Source organism: Ranitomeya variabilis, chromosome 6 (assembly GCF_051348905.1).
Source record: "Ranitomeya variabilis isolate aRanVar5 chromosome 6, aRanVar5.hap1, whole genome shotgun sequence".
NCBI lineage: Eukaryota > Metazoa > Chordata > Amphibia > Anura > Dendrobatidae > Ranitomeya > Ranitomeya variabilis.
In genome coordinates this window covers 41,772,192-41,796,527 of record NC_135237.1, presented here as the reverse complement: position 1 = coordinate 41,796,527, position 24,336 = coordinate 41,772,192, and the positions used below count along the sequence as shown (strand labels likewise).

The 24,336-nt window shown below is 43.9% G+C and overlaps 1 protein-coding gene across 1 annotated transcript in view; it reads right to left on the bottom strand.

Moving 5' to 3' along the window:
- MALRD1 (MAM and LDL receptor class A domain containing 1) overlaps positions 1 to 24,336 on the bottom strand; it is a 491,201-nt gene that overhangs the window by 398,141 nt on the left and 68,724 nt on the right. The window contains exon 5 of the mRNA XM_077268326.1: positions 8,581 to 8,674. Within this exon, the coding sequence (XP_077124441.1) occupies positions 8,581 to 8,674 (94 nt within the window). The remainder of the gene's footprint in view (positions 1 to 8,580; positions 8,675 to 24,336) is intronic.

The window sequence follows — 24,336 nt, the reverse complement described above, 5'->3', positions numbered from 1 at the left end:
TTTTTTGTTTTGGTTGTTTTGTGAGACATTAACATCTATTTATATTTTGGGAGTACTGGGACAGACACTCCTTGCACTACTCCTCCACTCACCACCAAGCTGCCTGTGTATCCATGTAACCGCTGTAAAGCTGCCATGAGCCTATTGTTTGTTATTTTAGGCCTTTGATAGCCTGTCTGCGGTCCCTACTTTAAATACTCCTCCACTCACCACCAAGCTGCCTGCCCGTGTATCCATGTAACCGCTGTAAAGCTGCCATGAGCCTATTGTTTGTTATTTTAGGCCTTTGATAGCCTGTCTGCGGTCCCTACTTTAAATACTCCTCCACTGACCACCAAGCTGCCTGTGTATCCATGTAACCGCTGTAAAGCTGCCATGAGCCTATTGTTTGTTATTTTAGGCCTTTGATAGCCTGTCTGCGGTCCCTACTTTAAATACTCCTCCACTCACCACCAAGCTGCCTGCCCGTGTATCCATGTAACCGCTGTAAAACTGCCATAAGCCTATTGTTTGTTATTTTAGGCCTTTGATAGCCTGTCTGCGGTCCCTACTTTAAATACTCCTCCACTCACCACCAAGCTGCCTGCCCGTGTATCCATGTAACCGCTGTAAAACTGCCATGAGCCTATTGTTTGTTATATTAGGCCTTTGATAGCCTGTCTGCGGTCCCTACTTTAAATACTCCTCCACTCATCACCAAGCTGCCTGTGTATCCATGTAACCGCTGTAAAGCTGCCATGAGCCTATTGTTTGTTATTTTAGGCCTTTGATAGCCTGCCTGCGGTCCCTACTTTAAATACTCCTCCACTCACCACCAAGCTGCCTGTGTATCCATGTAACCGCTGTAAAGCTGCCATGAGCCTATTGTTTGTTATTTTAGGCCTTTGATAGCCTGTCTGCGGTCCCTACTTTAAATACTCCTCCACTCAACACCAAGCTGCCTGTGTATCCATGTAACCGCTGTAAAGCTGCCATGAGCCTATTGTTTGTTATTTTAGGCCTTTGATAGCCTGTCTGCGGTCCCTACTTTAAATACTCCTCCACTCACCACCAAGCTGCCTGTGTATCCATGTAACCGCTGTAAAGCTGCCATGAGCCTATTGTTTGTTATTTTAGGCCTTTGATAGCCTGTCTGCGGTCCCTACTTTAAATACTCCTCCACTCACCACCAAGCTGCCTGCCCGTGTATCCATGTAACCGCTGTAAAGCTGCCATGAGCCTATTGTTTGTTATTTTAGGCCTTTGATAGCCTGTCTGCGGTCCCTACTTTAAATACTCCTCCACTGACCACCAAGCTGCCTGTGTATCCATGTAACCGCTGTAAAGCTGCCATGAGCCTATTGTTTGTTATTTTAGGCCTTTGATAGCCTGTCTGCGGTCCCTACTTCAAATACTCCTCCACTCACCACCAAGCTGCCTGCCCGTGTATCCATGTAACCGCTGTAAAACTGCCATGAGCCTATTGTTTGTTATTTTAGGCCTTTGATAGCCTGTCTGCGGTCCCTACTTTAAATACTCCTCCACTCACCACCAAGCTGCCTGCCCGTGTATCCATGTAACCGCTGTAAAACTGCCATAAGCCTATTGTTTGTTATTTTAGGCCTTTGATAGCCTGTCTGCGGTCCCTACTTTAAATACTCCTCCACTCACCACCAAGCTGCCTGCCCGTGTATCCATGTAACCGCTGTAAAACTGCCATGAGCCTATTGTTTGTTATTTTAGGCCTTTGATAGCCTGTCTGCGGTCCCTACTTTAAATACTCCTCCACTCACCACCAAGCTGCCTGTGTATCCATGTAACCGCTGTAAAGCTGCCATGAGCCTATTGTTTGTTATTTTAGGCCTTTGATAGCCTGTCTGTGGTCCCTACTTTAAATACTCCTCCACTCACCACCAAGCTGCCTGTGTATCCATGTAACCGCTGTAAAGCTGCCATGAGCCTATTGTTTGTTATTTTAGGCCTTTGATAGCCTGTCTGCGGTCCCTACTTTAAATACTCCTCCACTCACCACCAAGCTGCCTGCCCGTGTATCCATGTAACCGCTGTAAAACTGCCATGAGCCTATTGTTTGTTATTTTAGGCCTTTGATAGCCTGTCTGCGGTCCCTACTTTAAATACTCCTCCACTCATCACCAAGCTGCCTGTGTATCCATGTAACCGCTGTAAAGCTGCCATGAGCCTATTGTTTGTTATTTTAGGCCTTTGATAGCCTGTCTGCGGTCCCTACTTTAAATACTCCTCCACTCACCACCAAGCTGCCTGTGTATCCATGTAACCGCTGTAAAGCTGCCATGAGCCTATTGTTTGTTATTTTAGGCCTTTGATAGCCTGTCTGCGGTCCCTACTTTAAATACTCCTCCACTCACCACCAAGCTGCCTGTGTATCCATGTAACCGCTGTAAAGCTGCCATGAGCCTATTGTTTGTTATTTTAGGCCTTTGATAGCCTGTCTGCGGTCCCTACTTTAAATACTCCTCCACTCACCACCAAGCTGCCTGTGTATCCATGTAACCGCTGTAAAGCTGCCATGAGCCTATTGTTTGTTATTTTAGGCCTTTGATAGCCTGTCTGCGGTCCCTACTTTAAATACTCCTCCACTCACCACCAAGCTGCCTGTGTATCCATGTAACCGCTGTAAAGCTGCCATGAGCCTATTGTTTGTTATTTTAGGCCTTTGATAGCCTGTCTGCGGTCCCTACTTTAAATACTCCTCCACTCACCACCAAGCTGCCTGTGTATCCATGTAACCGCTGTAAAGCTGCCATGAGCCTATTGTTTGTTATTTTAGGCCTTTGATAGCCTGTCTGCGGTCCCTACTTTAAATACTCCTCCACTCACCACCAAGCTGCCTGCCCGTGTATCCATGTAACCGCTGTAAAACTGCCATAAGCCTATTGTTTGTTATTTTAGGCCTTTGATAGCCTGTCTGCGGTCCCTACTTTAAATACTCCTCCACTCACCACCAAGCTGCCTGCCCGTGTATCCATGTAACCGCTGTAAAACTGCCATGAGCCTATTGTTTGTTATTTTAGGCCTTTGATAGCCTGTCTGCGGTCCCTACTTTAAATACTCCTCCACTCACCACCAAGCTGCCTGCCCGTGTATCCATGTAACCGCTGTAAAACTGCCATGAGCCTATTGTTTGTTATTTTAGGCCTTTGATAGCCTGTCTGCGGTCCCTACTTTAAATACTCCTCCACTCACCACCAAGCTGCCTGTGTATCCATGTAACCGCTGTAAAGCTGCCATGAGCCTATTGTTTGTTATTTTAGGCCTTTGATAGCCTGTCTGCGGTCCCTACTTTAAATACTCCTCCACTCACCACCAAGCTGCCTGTGTATCCATGTAACCGCTGTAAAGCTGCCATGAGCCTATTGTTTGTTATTTTAGGCCTTTGATAGCCTGTCTGCGGTCCCTACTTTAAATACTCCTCCACTCACCACCAAGCTGCCCGTGTATCCATGTAACCGCTGTAAAACTGCCATGAGCCTATTGTTTGTTATTTTAGGCCTTCGAAGCCTGTCTGCGGTCCCTCCTTCCACTAGGCCTCCACTGACCAGACCACTGCTGCCCGTGTACCCCTGGAACCAATTTTAAAGTGCCTACAGCCAGCCCATTTTATTGTGTTAGGCCTTCGAAGCCTGTCTGCGGTCCCTCCTTCCACTAGGCCTCCACTCACCTGACCACTGCTGCCCGTGTACCCCTGGAACCAATAATAAAGTGCCTACAGCCAGCCCATTTTATTATGTTAGGCCTTTGAAGCCTGTCTGCGGTCCCTCCTTCCACTAGGCCTCCACTGACCAGACCACTGCTGCCCGTGTACCCCTGGAACCAATAATAAAGTGCCTACCGCCAGCCCATTTTATTATGTTAGGCCTTCGAAGCCTGTCTAAGGTCCCTCCTTCCACTAGGCCTCCACTCACCTGACCACTGCTGCCCGTGTACCCCTGGAACCAATAATAAAGTGCCTAGAGCCTATTTTTTTATTTAATTTAATATTAATAAAGCCAGGATGAACTACGATATACCACGCTATGAGCTACCCAGTTGACAATTCTTTTGCGAGAAAAGCCATCCCACCCCTCCACCTGCATGTTAAAGACCGCATTGTCCTTGCATTCTGTCAATTTGTCAGTCCAAAGGTATACCTGACAACAGACACATGGACCTGTAGGCCTGGCCACGGAAGGTTACGTGTCCTTTGTGGCTAAATGGGTTAATGTATTGGATGCATGGTCCACACAGGGGACAGCCTGCAAAGTCTGTCTGCAGTCCCTAGTTCAAGTTGTCCTCAACTGAATAAAGCTGAGCTTCTACCTTCTGGCTCTGATTAACTGCTGTTTTTAAAAAAATTGGCTGTTCCGTCCTTCTAAAGGTGTCTGCCCCTGCCTGGTGTTGTCCTCAACTGAATAAAGCTGAGCTTCAACCTTCAGTTCCAAACATACAACAGAAAACTGGTACAATACAAAAAGTGGCCTCCAGCTACAAAAACTTTCTCCTACAAGTAGTTAACTGACAGTTTTTTTTCCAGTGAAAACACAGATATGGCATCCAACGAGTGTTGTCCTGTCTCGTCTTCTTTATATTATTGCCAAGAAGCTGCAACTGAATAAAGCGGAGCTTCAACCTTCAGTTCCAAATTACCATTTTTAAAAAAGCAATTGGCTGTTCCGGCCTACTAAAGGTGTCTGTCTGCCCCTGCCTGGTGTTGTCCTCAACTGAATAAAGCTGAGCTTCAACCTTCTGTTCCAAATTACCATTTTTAAAAATGCAATTGGCTGTTCCGGCCTACTAAAGGTGTCTGTCTGCCCCTGCCTGGTGTTGTCCTCAACTGAATAAAGCTGAGCCTCAACCTTCTGTTCCAAATTACCATTTTTAAAAATGCAATTGGCTGTTCCGGCCTACTAAAGGTGAATGTCTGCCCCTGCCTGGTGTTGTCCTCAACTGAATAAAGCTGAGCCTCAACCTTCTGTTCCAAATTACCATTTTTAAAAATGCAATTGGCTGTTCCGGCCTACTAAAGGTGAATGTCTGCCCCTGCCTGGTGTTGTCCTCAACTGAATAAAGCTGAGCTTCTACCTTCAGTTCCAAATTACCATTTTTAAAAATGCAATTGGCTGTTCCGGCCTACTAAAGGTGTCTGTCTGCCCCTGCCTGGTGTTGTCCTCAACTGAACAAAGCTGAGCTTCCACATTCTGGCTTTCGCCCTATACTATCAGATATTAAACTGCATTTGGCCTACTAGTGTGGTTATGCCCTTGAAACAGTGTCTGCTGCTCTTGGGTTTGCTACTCCACTGAACAAAGCAATGCCGCCTGTTTAGTCCTGTTACCAATTTTGAACTGCATTTAGCCTACTTTATTCTTTGGCCCTATATCTGTTTCCTCCTCATCCTGCCCATTGCCCAGCCACTGCTAGATGAGTCTGCTGGTACATTGACCTAGACCACTACATTCCCCTTGTACTCTACACAGCCAGAATCTGACCCTGCTGAAAGTAAGGTTCCCCTTCCCGCATGTTATACCACCTTACACAGGGACAGAGAGGAAGGTGCAGATGAAAGTGCAGGTTCCTTCATCAGGTGGGGGGGCATACTCGTTGGCGACGTCACTGGCACAGGGCCCCTCAGAGTACGCAAAAGTGTCGCTGCTGGTGGGAGGCGCCCCCGCCATGCAAACACACATCGCTGTACTTTGAGGGGCCCTGTGCCAGTGCCAATGCGAACGAGTGGGCCCCCCCTGCTTGCTCAGGATCACAGCACTTGCAACGTTGAAATACTTACCTTTCCCTGCAACACCGCCGTGACGTAGTCCGCATTTCCTGGGCCCACGAAAAACTTGAGCCGGCCCTACTCCCCCCACAACTTTTGCCAAATGACCCCCAATTCCCTATGCCCAACTATTATTATAAAGTTAATTAAGATTGACAAGCTTCAGAAACAAGAATGGATGTTTTTGGCATTAAAATGGGCACTGTAGGTGTTTTCCTGGCCTCCACTCACTGCCGACTATGCTTCCCCATTGACTTGCATTGGGTTTCGTGTTTCGGTCGATCCCCGACTTTTAGCGATAATCGGCCGACTGCACTCGACTCGACTCTGGACAAAATCGGGTTTCACAAAACCCGACTCGATCTTAAAAAAATGAAAGTCGCTCAACTCTAGTCATAAGTATTTTTGAAAAAAAAATTACTTCTATAGCTTTTCATCTATTACACACCATGCAAAACACTGCACAATTCAGTTGTGCCTTATGCCACCGGGTGACTCATTGACACCAAGTCTTGGTGGTCCATGTGCCATCCTCTGATCTCTGTCCCATCCACTGGGGTAGCATGGGCTGCCAATCCCTAGTGTATGACAAGCTTTTTGCGCCCATTAAACCCATAAACTCCCCGAGTGTTTTCCACCAGTCCAGTACTGAACTCCTTGTTTACAACTCAAATATATCATAATTTGAAGAAATGAATGATGTAATTATAGTTTTGATTTTGACCTCCCTAATTTTTTTCAGGTTTTTTTTTTGTTCTTTTTTTTTCTGTTGCTAAAATCCAAGATAAAAAAAAATTCAAAGTTATGCTTTTTATTGGTTTTAATTTTTTACTACATTTTGTTTTTAATGTTACAATTTTATTACTTTAGCCCTATCCCTAAGGCTACGTCTAAACATAAATCTAACCCTAGCCCTAAGCCTAGCCTTAACTCAATCTCTAGTCCTGAGACTAAACTTATCCCTAGTCTTAAGTGCAAACCTAAGCCGAAGCCTAAACCTAAACCACTCCCTAATAATAAACCTAGTTAGGGTTAGAAAAGGTGTAAAAATATAAAAGCAGATCTTACTGATGAATTAAGACATTATTGAACTGCACTAGATACAAAACTGTCTTCATTTCTACGTGCCATTCTTCTCCCTTCTCCCTTGCTGTTTATACCAAGCACAGCAGTGCAGATGAGATTTTCATCAGCTGCTGCACTCTGCATAGGCTACAATCAAGCTCACAAAGTTCACATCAATATGCTGAGCTTTGTCATTTCGGTCACTGCCTATGCAGAGCGCCGCTTCCCATGACAATCTCATTTCCAATGCTGCGCTCTGCAGAGGCATTTCCATGCGAACACTCGCGGTGCGCTTGCAGACATGATCACTCAACAGTTCAGATGGAGTGAGATAGGAGTGGGGGAGCGCAAAATTTTGTGCCCCCCGTAATTCTCCACATATTTGGCAACCAACTACCCTGCCCACACCCACACTACACCTCGGGTCCCATCTAAGCCTTACATTATACATAGAATTATTCCATCTGCCCATTATGAGGTTCAATTATGATCTGTGCAGCTGATCAAGGTCAGTGCAAACCACGGAGGACCATTGAAATCACGTATTTAAGAAACTATTAGTCAACAAGAACTGGCCCTGCAGGAAAACATTTGGATGTAGTTACAGTCTTCTGCCAATTAAAGGGGTTTGTTATGTTTAGAAACCCCATTGTAATAATATTGTATTAGAAAACTCTCGTTTAATAGAGGAGGTCCCACTGCTCAGAATGCAGAAGTAGTAAATAAAAGCAAAATAGTGAAAAAAGCAAAAGTAAAAAAAAGTATAAAAAAGTACGTAAAAGCATAAAAGTAGTAAACATGAACATCTTTAACAGTGGAGGACCTATCCTGTCCTGCATTGCACTGTATACTGTACAACATATATATATATATATATATATATATATATATATATACACACACATATACCTACCGTATATACATATATATATATATATGTATGTATAAAAAAATAAACATTTAAAATTTTTGATGACACATTCCTTTTTATAATCGTATTGTGTGTACTCCAAAAAGAAAACAGGAATAACAGATGGCCCAAATAACAAGATAAATAACAGATGGCCTAAAATAAGTTTAAACCTTTATATCAATATATAATGAATTAGCACAAAGCCAGACAGAAATATTAAAAAAATACTGAAAAAACCTGAGAATTGAACCCCTATGAACCTGATACAGATGGCCTATCCTGCCTATCCGAGGGAGTCGTTAGATAAGGATAAAATCTCAGCTACATTACAGGGGTTTGGTTTGGGCATTTTTGGGATCAACGCTCGGAGAAAAGTAATCGAAACGGTAGAATTCAATGTTTTGTCCTTTTTTGGACATTTCTAAGACATACATAAAAGGAGGACATAAATTAACATCACAAAACAAAGAATGCTAATTATGCAAATTGTCTCTTCAGAGAGGAAGAGAACTAGAACTCTAGCGCCACCTATTGGAAGTAGCGATCCGACAAGTCTATGTTGACCCTTTAACGAGCCTTGTCACATGACTTAGGATAATAGCCAAACCAGAATCTCAATTTGCAGACACTGTGTTTTTCGGGGTACTGCCCCTCATCAGTGCACAGCGGAGATCTGATTTGGCTGTGTGAGAGGCGTCTGACCGATATCCAAGAAGTAACGTTTCTCCTGGCGGAGATGGACATGCTGAGCATGCCGAGATGAGGAGCATGCTTAGCATGTCGATCTCCACAAGGAGAAACGATACTTCCTGGAAAACAAAGAATTACTCACCATTAGCTGGTTTACATCCTTCACTGAAAGAAATGTCATCGATTGCAATAGACTCAGATGTGCCGTTCCCCAACGTAACGGCTCTGATGATGATCTGAAAAATAAACAAAAAAGAAACATTATTAGAAATGCTAGAAAATATTTGTGTCCCTCTACTTTCAGGCAACTTGATCTTAGGTGATAAGTAATTTGATAACCAGGTAATCTGCTAATCATTTTTAAAAAAATATATATGTTGATTTAGCACTTAAAAATCACCGCAAAATGCCAATTACTAGGTGCTTGTTTTCTGTCTAATTTGCTGTCCACTACATGTTGTTGAATGTAATTGATTACATGTTGCGGGGTGGGTATCCGACTCCTGCTTACCTGTCCCTTAAACTGCATACAAGAAAAGCATAAAAGAGCGCTTTCAGTTCAGGACAGCCAAGTCATTGGCAAATGTCAGGAACGGTGCATGCTAGAAAGTAAAGGAAAACAGGCCCTGCACCTATTGTGCTGGCAGAATGCTTATGAAGTGGAACCACCAGTCAAAAACAGTATGAGAATCAGGACAGTTCCTGGACATATTAGACATTTCTAACTTGTTGTGAGGAATAAGGGAGGCAAACCTTGGTTTTCTACAGGCTTTGTGTAAAAGGGGGGATAGTTATAGCGCACGAAGGTAGCAGAGTCACGCAAGTCCTGGAGCTTTTCAGCGATACATGAAGTTTACCAATGAAAGTGGCACATATTAGTTAAAAATATAGTTCTTACCGATAACGGTATTTCTCTGAGCCCATGACGGCACCACGGAGAGAGGGGATCCGCCCACCAAGGACAGGAAACCTACGGATAAAAAGGCGGTACCACTCTCCCGCATCAGTTGTTTTACATAGAAAATGATGGGAGACTACTAAAACATTTGTTAGTTTTAACTGTTTAGCATAACGAGATACCGCGTGACTTTAAACTATTAATAAACTATGAATAAATTATGGATAAATTATGGCACTATTTAATGTGAGCACCCATAAGTGAAGGGAGGGAATGTACGGGTGCCGTCATGGGCTCAGAGAAATACCGTTATCGGTAAGAACTATATTTTTCTCTGATCGCCCATGACGGCACCACGGAGAGAATTGCATAGATAGTACATTCAGGGAGGGACCACCGCTTCCAGAACCCTTTTACCGAAGGTAAGGTCCGAAGAGGAGTTTAGGTCCAATCTATAGTGCCTATAGAAAGTAGATGGTGAGGACCAGGTAGCAGCTCTACATATCTGGTCTATAGGAACTCCGGCCTTCTCCGCCCAGGAAGATGCCACTGCCCTTGTTGAGTGCGCCTTAACCTCCCCAGGAACGGACATCCCACTTGCTGAGTATGAAAGACTGATGGCATCCGTAATCCATCTTGCTATGGTGGCTTTCGATGCTTTTTTCCCCTTCCGGGGACCCTGGAAACACACAAACAGAGAGGCATCCTCCCTACTCTCCCTAGTGACTTCTAGGTAGCGTAAGAGACATCTTCGTACGTCTAGTGTATGTAATGTTTGTTCCTTCTTGTTTACAGGGTTGGGACAGAAGGAAGGGAGGGAAATCTCCTGAGACCTGTGGAACTTTGATGCCACTTTCGGGAGGTATGCTGGGTCTGTTTTTAAAATGACCCTATCCTCTAGAAATTGTGTGTAAGGGGGGTTAGCCGAAAGAGCCTGTAAGTCGCTGACCCTACGGGCAGAAGTGAGGGCGACTAGCAGAGCGGTTTTGAGAGATAGGTTTTTTATTGAAGCTTCGTTTAATGGTTCGAACGGTGGACTGGTCAGGGCTTTAAGGACTAAGTTTAAGTCCCATTGAGGAACGATTTTTATCGGAAGAGGCCTTGATCTTCCTGCTGCTTTTATGAATCTAGCGACCCACCTATTTGAAGCTAAATCAAAATTGAATAGGGCCCCCAATGCTGCCACGTGAACTTTCAAGGTACTAGTGGCCAGCCCCATCTCCAACCCATTTTGTAGGAACTCTAATATGGAATTAAGGGGAATTTCTTTCCCTATTTTTTCACCTGATGAAGATAGAAACTTTTTCCATATCTTGCCATATTGTTTCGTTGTAACTGGCTTCCTACTTTGTAATAAGGTTGAGATTAGCCCTGGGGAGAACCCCCTGTCTTTTAATAGCTTCCTTTCAAGAGCCAAGCTGTCAAGTGCAAGTTCTTGACCCTTGGATGACAGACTGGGCCCTGCGACAATATGTCCTGAAGGTCTGGTAATACCCAGGGGTCGGACATTGACATCTTCCTCATCCATGAGAACCAAGGTCTCTTCGGCCAGAACGGGGCAATTAAGATAACCCGCGCCCCGTCCTCCCGAATCTTCCTCAGCACCGCTGGAATTAGAATGAGAGGAGGAAAGGCATAGAGCAGATGATGGCTCCAAGACATCAGGAAAGCGTCCACAACTACTGGGTTCCCCAGGGGAGATAGGGAGCAAAAGGAGGTTACTTTTTTGTTTAGGTGACTCGCAAAGAGATCTATTTTGGGAACCCCCCATTTCTCTGTGATCTGAGTAAATATTGCCTGATTTAGTTCCCATTCTCCCTGTTTTAGGCTGGACCGACTGAGGAAGTCTGCCTTGTAGTTGTCTACCCCTTTTATGTGTAGACTTGTTATGGATAGGAGGTTGCTCTCGGCTATTTGCAGGATTGAGTTGGTCACTTCCATTAGATTTTTGGAACGGGTGCCCCCCTGGTGATTGAGGTAAGACACTACCACTCGGTTGTCTGACATCACTCTTACATGATGAGAGTGAAGGACTTTTAAGAATTTCTGAAGGGCAAATTTGACTGCCAGAAGTTCCTTCATATTGGAGGATTTGTCTGCTAGGGACGGAGACCAGGTGCCCTGGGCTACTAGATTGTCTAGATGAGCTCCCCACCCTGAGGGGCTTGCGTCCGTAGTTAGGACTTTTGAGATCTGAATTACCCACGGGACCCCCTGGGAAAGATTTTCCTGCGATTTCCACCATGTCAGAGAGTGGCTGGTACGAGGTGATAGAATTAACCGCCCGTCTAAATGCTCTCCTAGACGGGTTTGTTCTGCCAATATCTGCCATTGGAGGTCTCTGGAATGTAATTGGGCCCACTGGACTGCGGGGATGCAAGCGGTCATGGAGCCTAGGAGGGACATACCCTGACGGAGTGTTATGGAGGGGAGAGATTGAACCCTCGAAACCAAACTTTTTATTTTTTGTATTTTGTTCTCCGGCAGCCGACATTCCATTTTTATGGAGTCTAGGGTAAGACCTAGGTACTCCTGAACTTGAGAAGGTATTAGTCTGGATTTTTCTATGTTTATTAGCCAGCCTAGTTCTTTTAGTGAATGAATCACAATTGCCAGTTGATGCTCGCAGTGCTGCGGGGAGGAGCCTATCAGCAGAAAATCGTCCAGATATGGTACGATTAAGGTATTTTCTTTTCTGAGGTGGGCCATTACCTCCGCAATCAGTTTTGTGAAAATCCTCGGGGCTATGGCTAGACCAAAGGGCAGAGCTGAGAACTGGAAGTGGCTTAGGACTCCTCTGATGTGAACCGCCATCCTGAGGAATCTTTGGTGATCCTTGTGTATTGGGACGTGATAATATGCGTCCTTTAGGTCTAGAACCACCATGAAGCATTGAGGAAACAGCATTTTGATAGATGACTTTATCGTTTCCATTTTGAATGCCTGAACCTCTAAGTAGTTGTTTAGACTTTTCAGATTTATGATGGTTCTGAAAGACCCGTCTGGTTTCCTTCTCAGAAATAGAGGGGAATAGTATCCTTGACCTCTTTCTTGAGGGGGGACCTCCAGGAGAACTCTCTTTTCTACTAACCCGATGACTTCTCTTTCTAGTGCCAGCTGCTCCTCTACTGAAGATCTTGTAGATGTCATCGTGAAAGAGGGACAAGGGTACCTCTTGAATGTTAACCTCAGTCCTGATTCTATAATGTTCAGTATCCATTGACTGGAGGAAATGTTTTTCCAGGCTGGGAGAAAGTGAGACAGCCTCCCTCCCACCTGGGGCGAACCTTCATTGCGGGGGTTTCTTGTTATCATTGGGGTTTTTATTAAAGATAAACCCCTTGTTTTTGTTCCTCTTATCATCCCATTTCCCCTGGCCTCTCCCCGGATTCTTTCGGAAAAACCTCTTGCTCCGAAAGGGCTTCCGGTAAGAGGGGAGGCCCAAGGGCGGAAAGGACTTTTTCTTATCCCCAGCTTTTTCTAAAATGTCATCTAAAGTGGAACCAAACAAGAATTCTCCTTCACAGGGGATGGTGCACAGTCTTGTCTTAGTTTGGAGGTCGCCTGGCCAGTTCTTAAGCCAGAGGGCGCGCCTGGCCGCATTAGCCAGTGCTGCTGACCTAGCGGCTAGTCTGATTGAGTCGGCCGAGGCGTCAGCCAGGAAAGCCGCGGCTCCCCTCATCACTGGTAAAGTATTCAGTATTGAGTCTCGGGAAGTCTTCCCTTTTAATTGACCCTCTAGTTGGTTTAGCCAAATCATTAGGGAGCGAGATGTACACGCCGCTGCTACTGCAGGTTTTAAGCCCCCCCCTGCTGCCTCCCAAGAACCTTTGAGGAAGGCGTCCGCCTTCTTGTCCATAGGGTCTTTTAGTACCCCCATGTCTTCAAACGGGAGTGCGAACTTTTTTGATGCTTTGGCTATAGCCACATCTAATTTGGGGGCTTTTTCCCAAAAGGAGCAGGATTCATCCCCAAAAGGGTATTTCCTTTTGGGAGTCAAGAGAGACTTTTTCATGGGCTTTTTCCATTCTTTTTTGATTAAAGCCGCAATTGTATCATTAAGTGGAAAAACTCTCCTCTTCTTTTGTTCTAGGCCCCCGAACATGATGTCCTGTACCGATTTTTTGGGGTGGGAGTCTACTAACCCCATAGTACTTCTCACCGCCTTTATGAGGCCATCGGTGTCCTCTAGTGGGAAACAGTTGTGCCCCCCCGAGGAAGAAGTGGATGATGCAGATGAGGAGGAGGAGGATACTGAGCTTGCACTATCGCTGTCAGATTTTGAGACCGGAGATGGAGACCTATCCTTGGTCTTTCTCCGTTTTTTCCCCTTTTTTAGTGATCTAAGGGTATCTTCTACTTGCTCTTTAATCAGGTTTTTTAAATCGGTTGCAAACCCTGGCAGACTTTCAGATACTGTCTGCTGTATGCAAGTGTTACACAGCGTCTTCTCCCAGGTAGGTGGAAGATCTTCTCTACAGATGGCACAAATTTTATGCTTTGTTTTGCCTGCGCTCTTCCTCCCCTAAAAGAGACAAATAATAACCTTACTGTCTCTGACTTTCACGAAGATCCACTTACCAGCTCCAGGACCCATAAATACCGGTTGGGGATTCTCTGCCTCTGGCTTTTTCCCCGACGCCGTACTGGATCCCTTACTGCGTTGGGACCTCTGGCGTTCGTTGCTGGTGTCCTGGTGCTGCTGTCGCCTTTTTTGCTGCTGCTGCTGCTGTGGCGCTGCAATAGGTGGAGATGATTCTGGCAAGGGAGATGCCGGGTCGCTCATATTGCTGCTCTGCGGTTACTGCTTTGACAACACTCTCTGCTTTTTTGAGGCTGCTGCTGATATTGCGGAGCCGCTAAGAGGAAGTGATTTTCCTCATTTAAAGCCTTCGCGCCGCATTTTTCCATCCGCGCCTGCGCAGTAGCGCCCGGCTGATGGCGAGGAGCGCCGAACGCCGGCGCCTGCGCAGTAGCGCCCGAACGTCGGCGCCTGCGCAGTAGCGCCCGGCTGATGGCGAGGATCGCCGAACGCCGGCGCCTGCGCAGTAGCGCCCGAACGTCGGCGTCTGCGCAGTAGCGCCCGAACGTCGGCGTCTGCGCAGTAGCGCCCGGCTGATGGCGAGGAGCGCCGAACGCCGGCGCCTGCGCAGTCGGGTTAAGCGGCGCCTGCGCAGAAGCGTCCCGCACCAAGATGGCGCCGGGAGTGCATATATGGCGCTGCTGACCGGCGCCTCCGGTCCTATGCAGTCCCTGCTGCGCGGCTCTGCACGCCCGATGGTGGTGCAGTGTGCAGACTGACGCCTGATACTTGGGGAGGGCCGCGCCGCACCTCCCGCAACCACAGAGGGACCCCCCTGGATGTTGCTGGCTGCATCTTACCTGGGGAGGTGACCGCGAACTCCCCGTCACCTCCCCCGCACACCCTAGAGGCCCACTAGCCCTTCGCGGTGGCGCTTCGGGTCACCACCTTAGCCGAGGCAGAGGGACCCCAGCTGCCTGAATCGGACTAGATGGCCCCGGAATTCCCACGTCGATCTGGTAAGTCCATAGGTCTCCCATCAAGGACAGGAAACCAACTGATGCGGGAGAGTGGTACCGCCTTTTTATCCGTAGGTTTCCTGTCCTTGGTGGGCGGATCCCCTCTCTCCGTGGTGCCGTCATGGGCGATCAGAGAAAATACTGTTATAGATGTTGCATTGGAGCCAAGGAGTAAATCTGTTATCAGGTTTTAGCTACCTCATCTGAGAGCAGCATAATATAGAGAAAGAGACCCTGAATCCAAAAATGTATCACTTAGTTTACTGGGTGCAGCAGTCGTGATATGATCAGAGTTTTTAGATGTAGCATGGAGTAGAGATCTGAAAGCTGCCTCCGCCCACCCCAGGCTCTCCATGTACATTGTATACAGACAGGAAGCTGCTTATCAGTGGTGAGAGTATGGTTAGACCAAGCCTCACACTGGCACCTGTCCGGGCAGTGATAATCTCCTGCTGGTAAAATATTGAAACAACAGCAAACATCCTAATAAGTGACACATCACTGAAATTAGTGTCTCAGCCCTTACCTCATGCTGCCCTCAGTTTACACAGCAAAAACCTGGTGATCTGCTTCCCAATGTGTCAGCTTTCTGGACCCTGATGAGTTGGATTTTCAGAAAATTTTATTCTTTACCTAAATTTTCAGATTTAAGGTTGTGTTAAAGGGGGAGGTCTAATGTTTTTTTCTGCAGTGCACCGCTCTTCTGTCTTCCCAGGTTATTGCAGAATTCTGAAGATTCACAATTTAGACCAACAGCATGCTTACATCCAACCAGTCCCAAAGTGTGCGCTCTCAAATGCTGCAGCCTGATCCAACATTCCAGCCGGCTTCGGAGCAGCGCCTGCAAGCTCTAAGACAACGATCCTGCAAGCCCTGCGCTCCTTACCGAGGAAAGTGGCCATCTCTTATACAGAGCAGACGTGGCCGGTAACCCATGCAACGAGCAGCACACTATAACATATAATGTTACATATAACATTCAGAACATAGAGAAATGTTAGGACTTTTAGGTTATGTTATCAGTCTTTTACATTGATAATCCATGCCAAACCCTGGCAGCATCAAAACAACTGTGCTCCACAGAAATGGGCATGCCATTAAAAATGAAAGTCAATGCCTCCATAGCTCAAAATGAAGTATCCGGTAAACATTAAGACACTAAACATTAGGCACTTCTCTGAAAGTTCCTAGGGGACTCCTGTCCTTTACATTAGTAATCACTTTCACAAATAGCCCTGGCAGCATCAAAACTGTGCTGTGTAAGATGATAAAAATGAAAGATGATTACTTTTTGTTTGTTTAAATAGTTTTTATTAAGGAGGAAATTTTACATAAAAGGGGGGATAAAGAAAAAAGGAGGAACCATATTATGAATGCACAATAATGTTGACATATATAAAAACATAATAAAAGTTTAAAAAAAGCTAAATTTAAAGACATGAAAGGTAATGGGGAAATGTAGAATGGAAAAGGTTCAGGATGAAAAAGGGAAAGGAAGAAAAAAAAAAGGTTTGTAAGGACAAAAAGGGGAAACTGGGAAAAGCAAAGAGAACACCCAGGGGAAGAGACAAGAAAATAGGTACCGTAAATACTAACTTTAAATAATGTATTCTACTGTTTGCTAAATTACAATGATCTCTTTATAGTAATCTGAATTGTAGAAAAAGAAAGTAAGAAAGAAAAAAAAGAAAGGAAGGAAGGAAAGAAAAAGAAAGGAAGGAAGGAAGGAAGGAAGGAAGGAAGAAAGAAAGAAAGAAAGAAAGAAAGAAAGAAAGAAAGAAAGAAAGAAAGAAAGAAAGAAAGAAAGAAAGAAAGAAATGGGGGAAAGAAATGGGGGAAAGAAAGAAAGAAAGAAAGAAAGAAAGAAAGAAAGAAAGAAAGAAAGAAAGAAAGAAAGAAAGAAAGAAAGAAAGAAAGAAAGAAAGAAAGAAAGAAATGGGGGAGAAAGAAAGAAAGAAAGGAAGGAAGGAAGGAAGAAAGAAAGAAAGAAAGAAAGAAAGAAAGAAAGAAAGAAAGAAAGAAAGAAAGAAATGGGGGAGAAAGAAAGAAAGAAAGTAAGAAAGAAAGAAAGAAAGAAAGAAAGAAATGGGGGAGAAAGAAAGAAAGAAAGAAAGAAAGAAAGAAAGAAAGAAAGAAAGAAAGAAATGGGGGAGAAAGAAAGGAAGGAAGGAAGGAAGAAAGAAAAAGAAAAGAAGGAAGAAAAGAAAGAAAGACAGAAAGAAAGAAAGAAAATAAAAGTGGTTACTTTTTGAGCATTGGTTGGATTATTTGGATATCATTCACATATAGATACATTTTATATTTTTCAGACGTTTAGAAAATCCCTTACATTAACAGGATAAAGAATTGTGCACATCGCAGTCACCATTATATGAAGAGCAGCTGACGTATTTTTTAGCATTTTATACTACACAGAGAAATGTTCCCCCGCTTACATGGAATTTCTTTCAAACCCGCAGCGTCACTCACATTCCAACATTTTTGCAGCTTCTACTTTCCATTTTTCCTCTGCAGTTTGTGTTAAACAACATTTGCAAATTGATTAAATCATTTAAACTTGTTATAGCGCACATTACCGGAAGAGGATGACATTGTAATAGTTTATTTTCTTTAATTTGGCACGTTGCACTAAATAAATACTTCTGTGGCAATGGTTGATTTGTGAATGTTCTTTTTTTTGTTTTGCTTTTTCCATCGAAACATTTTGATATTAGTGAAATGTTTATATATTGCTGGGTACCTGCCAATGCTCTGCAAGTGTTTATCACAAAATATATACGCTTCTGTCAAATAAAACATACTGATGACAACACGAGATGGTATTTATTTCCAGACCAATCCTCCATGCCTGCAAAACACATCTGTGATGATCTGTGAACAACCACCCAAACTCCGCTGGAACTTGTCAGCGACAGTGCGAGTCTCTTTTGGAAAAACACAAAATTGGAAAATAACTTTGAGAGAATCATTCTGTTCTATCAGGAAGCATTATGTGACTTATTTCAGAAACTAAAGTATAGAACATTCAAAAAAACTACTACTTAAAGGAACATTAAAGTTTTAAAAAGAATTGTTCAATTCATAAATGTATTAAAAAAAAAATATAGGACTGAACACAATAGGTAAAAAACCTGGTCATCAAATGACACCATGTTTTATCTCTTGACAGATATGAATGTAACTGTACATCCGCACCAGGGTATGCATGTGAGGAGCTGGCTCAGGTTGTGAGCCCGCTCCACATTCGTCAGATGCTGTGCTATACAGCCAGCATCTGCCTGGAACAGCAGTAAGCGGAGCTGCCTCACTTCGCTGCTATTAACCATTTAGATTCTGCTGTCAATCACAATTTAAATGGAACATTGACACCCACCGGACCCTCAGCTGGTAATGCTGGAGTGCTGATAATTTATCTTGGCAGCTAAGAGCTAAGGCTGCCACTATGGGTCTTCTATGAAGCCAAGACACAAGCTGGGCTTCTAAGGAAATCATAATTTACCCTTTGTACTGTAGTATTGCAGTAAATAGAACAAATGATCAAACCATCTCATAGTATTTCTTTATTTTCAAACCGGAAAAAGGTGGGTAATTGGAATGCCTGTTTTTTACTTTTCAATCTAAAAAAAAAAGAAATAAAAAAAACATAAGCATGCCAATTAACTTTTCCCAATAAAGAAATAAAAACATGTCTGGTATCACAAAGTTAATAAAAATCCAATCTATCAAAATACAAAAAGAATGAACTTATAAAGTAAGCACCAGACATGTTATTTCTTGGTCACTGCACCATCTTGCCTATCTCATGCATAAGTTTGACTTGAAACTATTTTGCATGCGATTAGTTATGCATGTTCTTGCCATGTCACTGCTTTGTTACTGTTTTGCTCCTAAAAGTCTAAATTTTATTTTTTATTATTTTGTAAATCCACCTGTGACTTGCAACACTACGTGAATCCTTCTGAGCTGCTCTCTATCAGATTCAAGCATGTCTCCACTGAAAACAGATCCCAGATCTCTTCTACACGTTCCCATAGTTGGTGCATACTGGTCTCCTCACTTGGGTATGTATACAGCCTTTTCTTCATCTCTACCCACAAGTGTTCGATTTTGTTGAGGTCTGAAGACTGTGAGGGCCATTCCAGCACCTGCACTTAATTGTCATTGAACCATTTCTTTGCCAATTTCAACGTATGCTTCAAGTTGTTTTCCTGCTGGAACATTATCCTGTCCTTTTCATACCCATAGTACTCCATATTTTGAAGTAACCTTTCTTGTAGGATTGTGACATATAGCTCAGCATTGAGACGACCATCGATCTAGGTCAATCATCTAATACCTTTGGCTGTAAAACAACTCCATATCATCAGGATTCCTCCACCGAACTTGACAACGCCTTCAATTTCTTGATCCATCACGTGACCTCCGACAGGAGGGACAACACGGGATCCCCTTTGATGTGATCAGATCTCATCACGGGGGGCATCAGAGAGGTGAATACAGCTGTGGTCTCCCTTTGCTGTCTTCTAAATGCTGCGATCGTAGCATCTAGAAGATAGCAAAGGGTTAACATCATTGGGACCTGATCCAATCAGGTCCCGATGATGTCACCTGTCAGAGCTACCGCTCCGCACAGGAATCGCATCACTTGCAGGCACCTGGGGGTCCTGAGCGCTGTAAGACCACCGACCACTCATAAACGTCGGCGCTGCACAGAGCCCAGCTAGCCCTGACGTTTATGTGCAGTCGTTGGTCTCGAAGTGGTTAAAGAATACATTTAGCATAAAATCTGATTTACACTGTAGGTCGTTTTCTGAAGACACATTCATTTTAACTAAATTTAAGCCAGTATCTGTAACAATGGATACAGTTTGATAATCATTCAGCACCCTTTTAGCTTTCCGCTAACTCTTATTAGAATATACACTCACTGGCCACTTTATTAGGTACACCTGTCCAACTTCTTGTTAACACTTAATTTCTAATCAGCCAATCACATGGCGGCAACTCAGTGCATTTAGGCATGTAGACATGGTCAAGACAATCTCCTGCAGTTCAAACCGAGCATCAGTATGGGGAAGAAAGGTGATTTGAGTGCCTTTGAACGTGGCATGGTTGTTGGTGCCAGAAGGGCTGGTCTGAGTATTTCAGAAACTGCTGATCTACTGGGATTTTCACGCACAACCATCTCTAGGGTTTACAGAGAATGGTCCGAAAAAGAAAAAAAATCCAGTGAGCGGCAGTTCTGTGGGCGGAAATGCCTTGTTGATGCCAGAGGTCAGAGGAGAATGGGCAGACTGGTTCGAGCTGATAGAAAGGCAACAGTGACTCAAATCGCCACCCGTTACAACCAAGGTAGGCCTAAGAGCATCTCTGAACGCACAGTGCGTCGAACTTTGAGGCAGATGGGCTACAGCAGCAGAAGACCACACCGGGTACCACTCCTTTCAGCTAAGAACAGGAAACTGAGGCTACAATTTGTACAAGCTCATCGAAATTGGACAGTAGAAGATTGGAAAAACGTTGCTTGGTCTGATGAGTCTCGATTTCTGCTGCGACATTCGGATGGTAGGGTCAGAATTTGGCGTAAACAACATGAAAGCATGGATCCATCCTGCCTTGTATGGAGCATCTTTGGGATGTGCAGCCGACAAATCTGCGGCAACTGTGTGATGCCATCATGTCAATATGGACCAAAATCTCTGAGGAATGCTTCCAGCACCTTGTTGAATCTATGCCACGAAGAATTGAGGCAGTTCTGAAGGCAAAAGGGGGTCCAACCCGTTACTAGCATGGTGTACCTAATAAAGTGGCCGGTGAGTGTATATAACTACTTGTGCCTAAGTGGTTACAAAAACGCAATGTAAGGCTGGTTTCACACTTGTGTTTTTGTAAGCTGCGTTTTAGTGCTAAAAAAACGCAAAAAAACGCATGCGTTTTTTTCCTATACTTAACATTAAAAACGCATGCGTTTTTTCGCATGCGTTTTGACACGTTTTCGGTAACACATGCGTTTTTTAACGCGTGCGTTCATTTGCAGAAATGCAACCTGTAGTAATTTCTAGCAGCGTTTTTTTGCCGCGAAAAAACGCATGCGTTTTTTCGCAGCAAAAAAATGCATTGCTATCTATGTAAACCCATGCGTTTTTAAGCACATGCGTTTGTTTGCGTTAAAGACGCATGCGTTTTTTTAGAAAAACACAAGAAAGCAAAAAAAAACAGGAAAACCCTAACCCTTACCCTAACCATAGGGATCCAAACCCTAACACTAACCCTAACCCTAAGGTTAGGATCCCTAGTAACCCTAGGGATCCTAACCCTAACCCTAACCCTAGGGATCCTAACCCTAACCCTAACCCTTAGGGTTAGGGTTAGGATCCTAACCCTTAGGGTTAGGGTTAGGATCCCTAGGATAATGGTTAGGGTTAGGGTTAGGATCCCTAGTAACCCTAGGAATCCTAACCCTAACCCTAGGGATCCTAACCCTAACCCTTAGGGTTAGGGTTAGGGTTTGGATCCCTATGGTTAGTTATGGTTATGGTTAGGGTTAGGGTTAGGGGTAGGGTTAGGGGTAGGGGTAGGGTTAGGGAGGGTTTGGATCCCTTTATCACCTTGATGGTGGGGGGTGGCTTAGGGTTAGGGGTAGGGTTAGGGTTAGGGGTAGGGGTAGGGCTAGGGTTTGGATCCCTTTATCACCTTGATGGTGGGGGGTGGCTTAGGGTTAGGGGTAGGGTTAGGGTTAGGGGTAGGGTTAGGGTTTGGATCCCTTTATCACCTTGATGGTGGGGGGTGGCTTAGGGTTAGGGTTTTGGGTTAGGGTTAGGATCCCTTTATCACCTTGATGGTGGGGGGTGGCTTATCAGTGACCTGGTGACCAGGACATTCTAATAAAAAGCTACCCCTAACCCTAACCCTAGGGATCCTAACCCTAACCCTAACCCTAGCTAATTCTATTAATAGTGTGTTTTCTAGTTGATTTTGATGTTTGGCAGCTGTCACACACTTCTCAGCATGCGTTTCAAAAACGCATGTAAACGCGGGAAAATGCCGCGTTTTGCCACAAATTTTTTTTTTTGGCTCAAAAACGCATGCGTCAAAAAAATGCGGGGTTTTGCCGCATTTACATGCGTTTTTTCACCACATGCATTTTTTAAAAAAACGCTGCAGATCAAAACGCAAGTGTGAAACCAGCCTAAGGTAGTCTCAGAGAACCTGTCTATAAGCTATTTAAGCTTGTTTTAGATTACTATTAATAAAGGAAGCGACAGAATAAAAATAGAAGACTGCATCTTTAAAGGTGAAACTCTGGCAAGTCAAGGAGAAACCGTGATGAAATAATATCGGCCAAATCATTGAGGGAGATGATTGAAAGCCATTCTAATGGGTAAAATACACACTTGTCAGAGGTTGCTGTCAATTCTGTCAGATCTGAAAAGAGGAGCAGCATAATACAACATTTTTTCTGCCTGCTGTAAGTTGATGTGAACAGAGCCTAAAGGTGGCATGTAAAAGTTTGGGCACCCCTGGTCAAAATTACTGTTATTGTGAACAGTTCAGCAAGTTGAAGATGAAATGATCTCTAAAAGGCCTAAAGTTAAAGATGACACATTTCCTTTGTATTTTAGGCCAAAAAATGTATACTGTATATATTTTCATCTTTTACATTTTAGAAAGCACAAAAAGGAAAATTGGCCAATGCAAAGGTTAGTACCTAGTAGCACCCCCTTTTGAAAGTATCACGGCTTGTAAACGCTTTTTGCAGCCAGCCGAGTGTCATTCAGTTCTTGTTTGATGGATTTTCATCCATTCTTCCTTGGAAAATACTTCCAGTTCTGTAAAACTCCTGGGTTGTCTTGCATGTACTGCTAGTCTGAGGTCTTGCCACAAATTTTCAATGATGTTCAGGTCAGTGGACTGTGAGGGCCATTGTAAAACCTTCAACTTGCGTCTTTTGAGGTCATCTATTGTGGATTTTGATGTGTGTTTAGGATCATTATCCATTTGTAGAAGCCATCCTCTTTTCAACTTCAGATTTTGTACAGATGATGTTATGTTTGCATCAAGAATTTGTTGAAATTTCATTGAATCCATTCTTCCCTTTACTCATGATATTTTCCCTGTGCCATTGGTTGCAACTCAATCCCAAAATATGATTGATCCACCCCCATGCTTAGTGGTTGGTGAGATGTTCTTTCCTGAATTTCTGTGTCCTTTTTTCTCCACAAATACCTTTGATTATTGGGGCCAAAGCGATCTATATTAACCTCATTGATCCACAGGACTTGTTTCCAACAGTGTATTTTGCATACTTCTGCTGACAAGAAAATAAAGAAAGCAGCAGTGCACCCCTCTGAATTCTTGCACATCCTGTCCATGTCCAAAACTATGCAATAAACGACCCTATTTTCATCGAAAGAGTGTGCCACTTTCTTTTTTCTCTTGCCAGCAGTGTTCTACGAATGTTCTAATCTGAGCACTTTACACCAGTCGATAAGCCAACTGCAGCTCACAAATCTGGCTGTTACACAAATACATGAGCACTGAAGTCAATAGTGCCATGCTTTTCCTTCTTACTTCATTTTTTATACTTCTATTGCTGAATTGTATGGTGAGGATGAAGGAGAGGTTTTCATCTGATGACTCTTCCATGAAGGTCATATTTGTGCAGTTGTCTCTGAACAGTAGAACCATGTACCACAACTCCAGAATCTGCTAAATCTTTCTGAAGGTCTTTTGTAGTCAAGCAAGGGTTATGATTTGTCTCTCTAGGAACCCTACAAGCAGTTCTTACTGATATTTGGCTTGGTCTTCCAGACCTTATTTTGACCTCCACTGTTCCTTTTAACTAACATCTCTTAATTATATTTCGAACAGAGGAAAGGGCTTATTGAAAACGCTTATAGCCTTCTCCTGCTTTGTGGGCCTCCACCATTTTAATGTTCAGAGTGCTAGACAGCTGCTTAGGATAACCCATGCCTGCTGTTTTTTGCCACAAGGTTAGAGGAGGCTGGGCTACTATAAAGCTGGAAATTTGCATCAGCTGGCCTTTTCTAACGATGACAGTGAACAAGCCATAAACCTAACAGGCTACTTAACTTCTGAAACCTTGGTCAAAGTTATCTGAGCACACAAATCTCTAACCGTGCCCAAACCTTTGTATTGGCCTATTTTTCTTTTTGTCAGTTTTAAAATAAAAAAAAGACAATATATTTTTTAACCTAAAATGTGATGGAAATGTGTTATCTTTAACTCTAGAACTTTTAGAGATCATTTCATCTTCAACTTGCTTAACTGTTCACAATAACAGTAATTTTGACCAGAGGTGCCCAAACTTTTACATGTCACTGTGTATATCAGACAAACAGAAGTCTTAAAAAAGCTTACCATATCACTAAAGTAAGTCCATATGAAACATCGCTTATTATTTTGGCTGCTAGATTTGTTGCAGACCGTCAAAACATC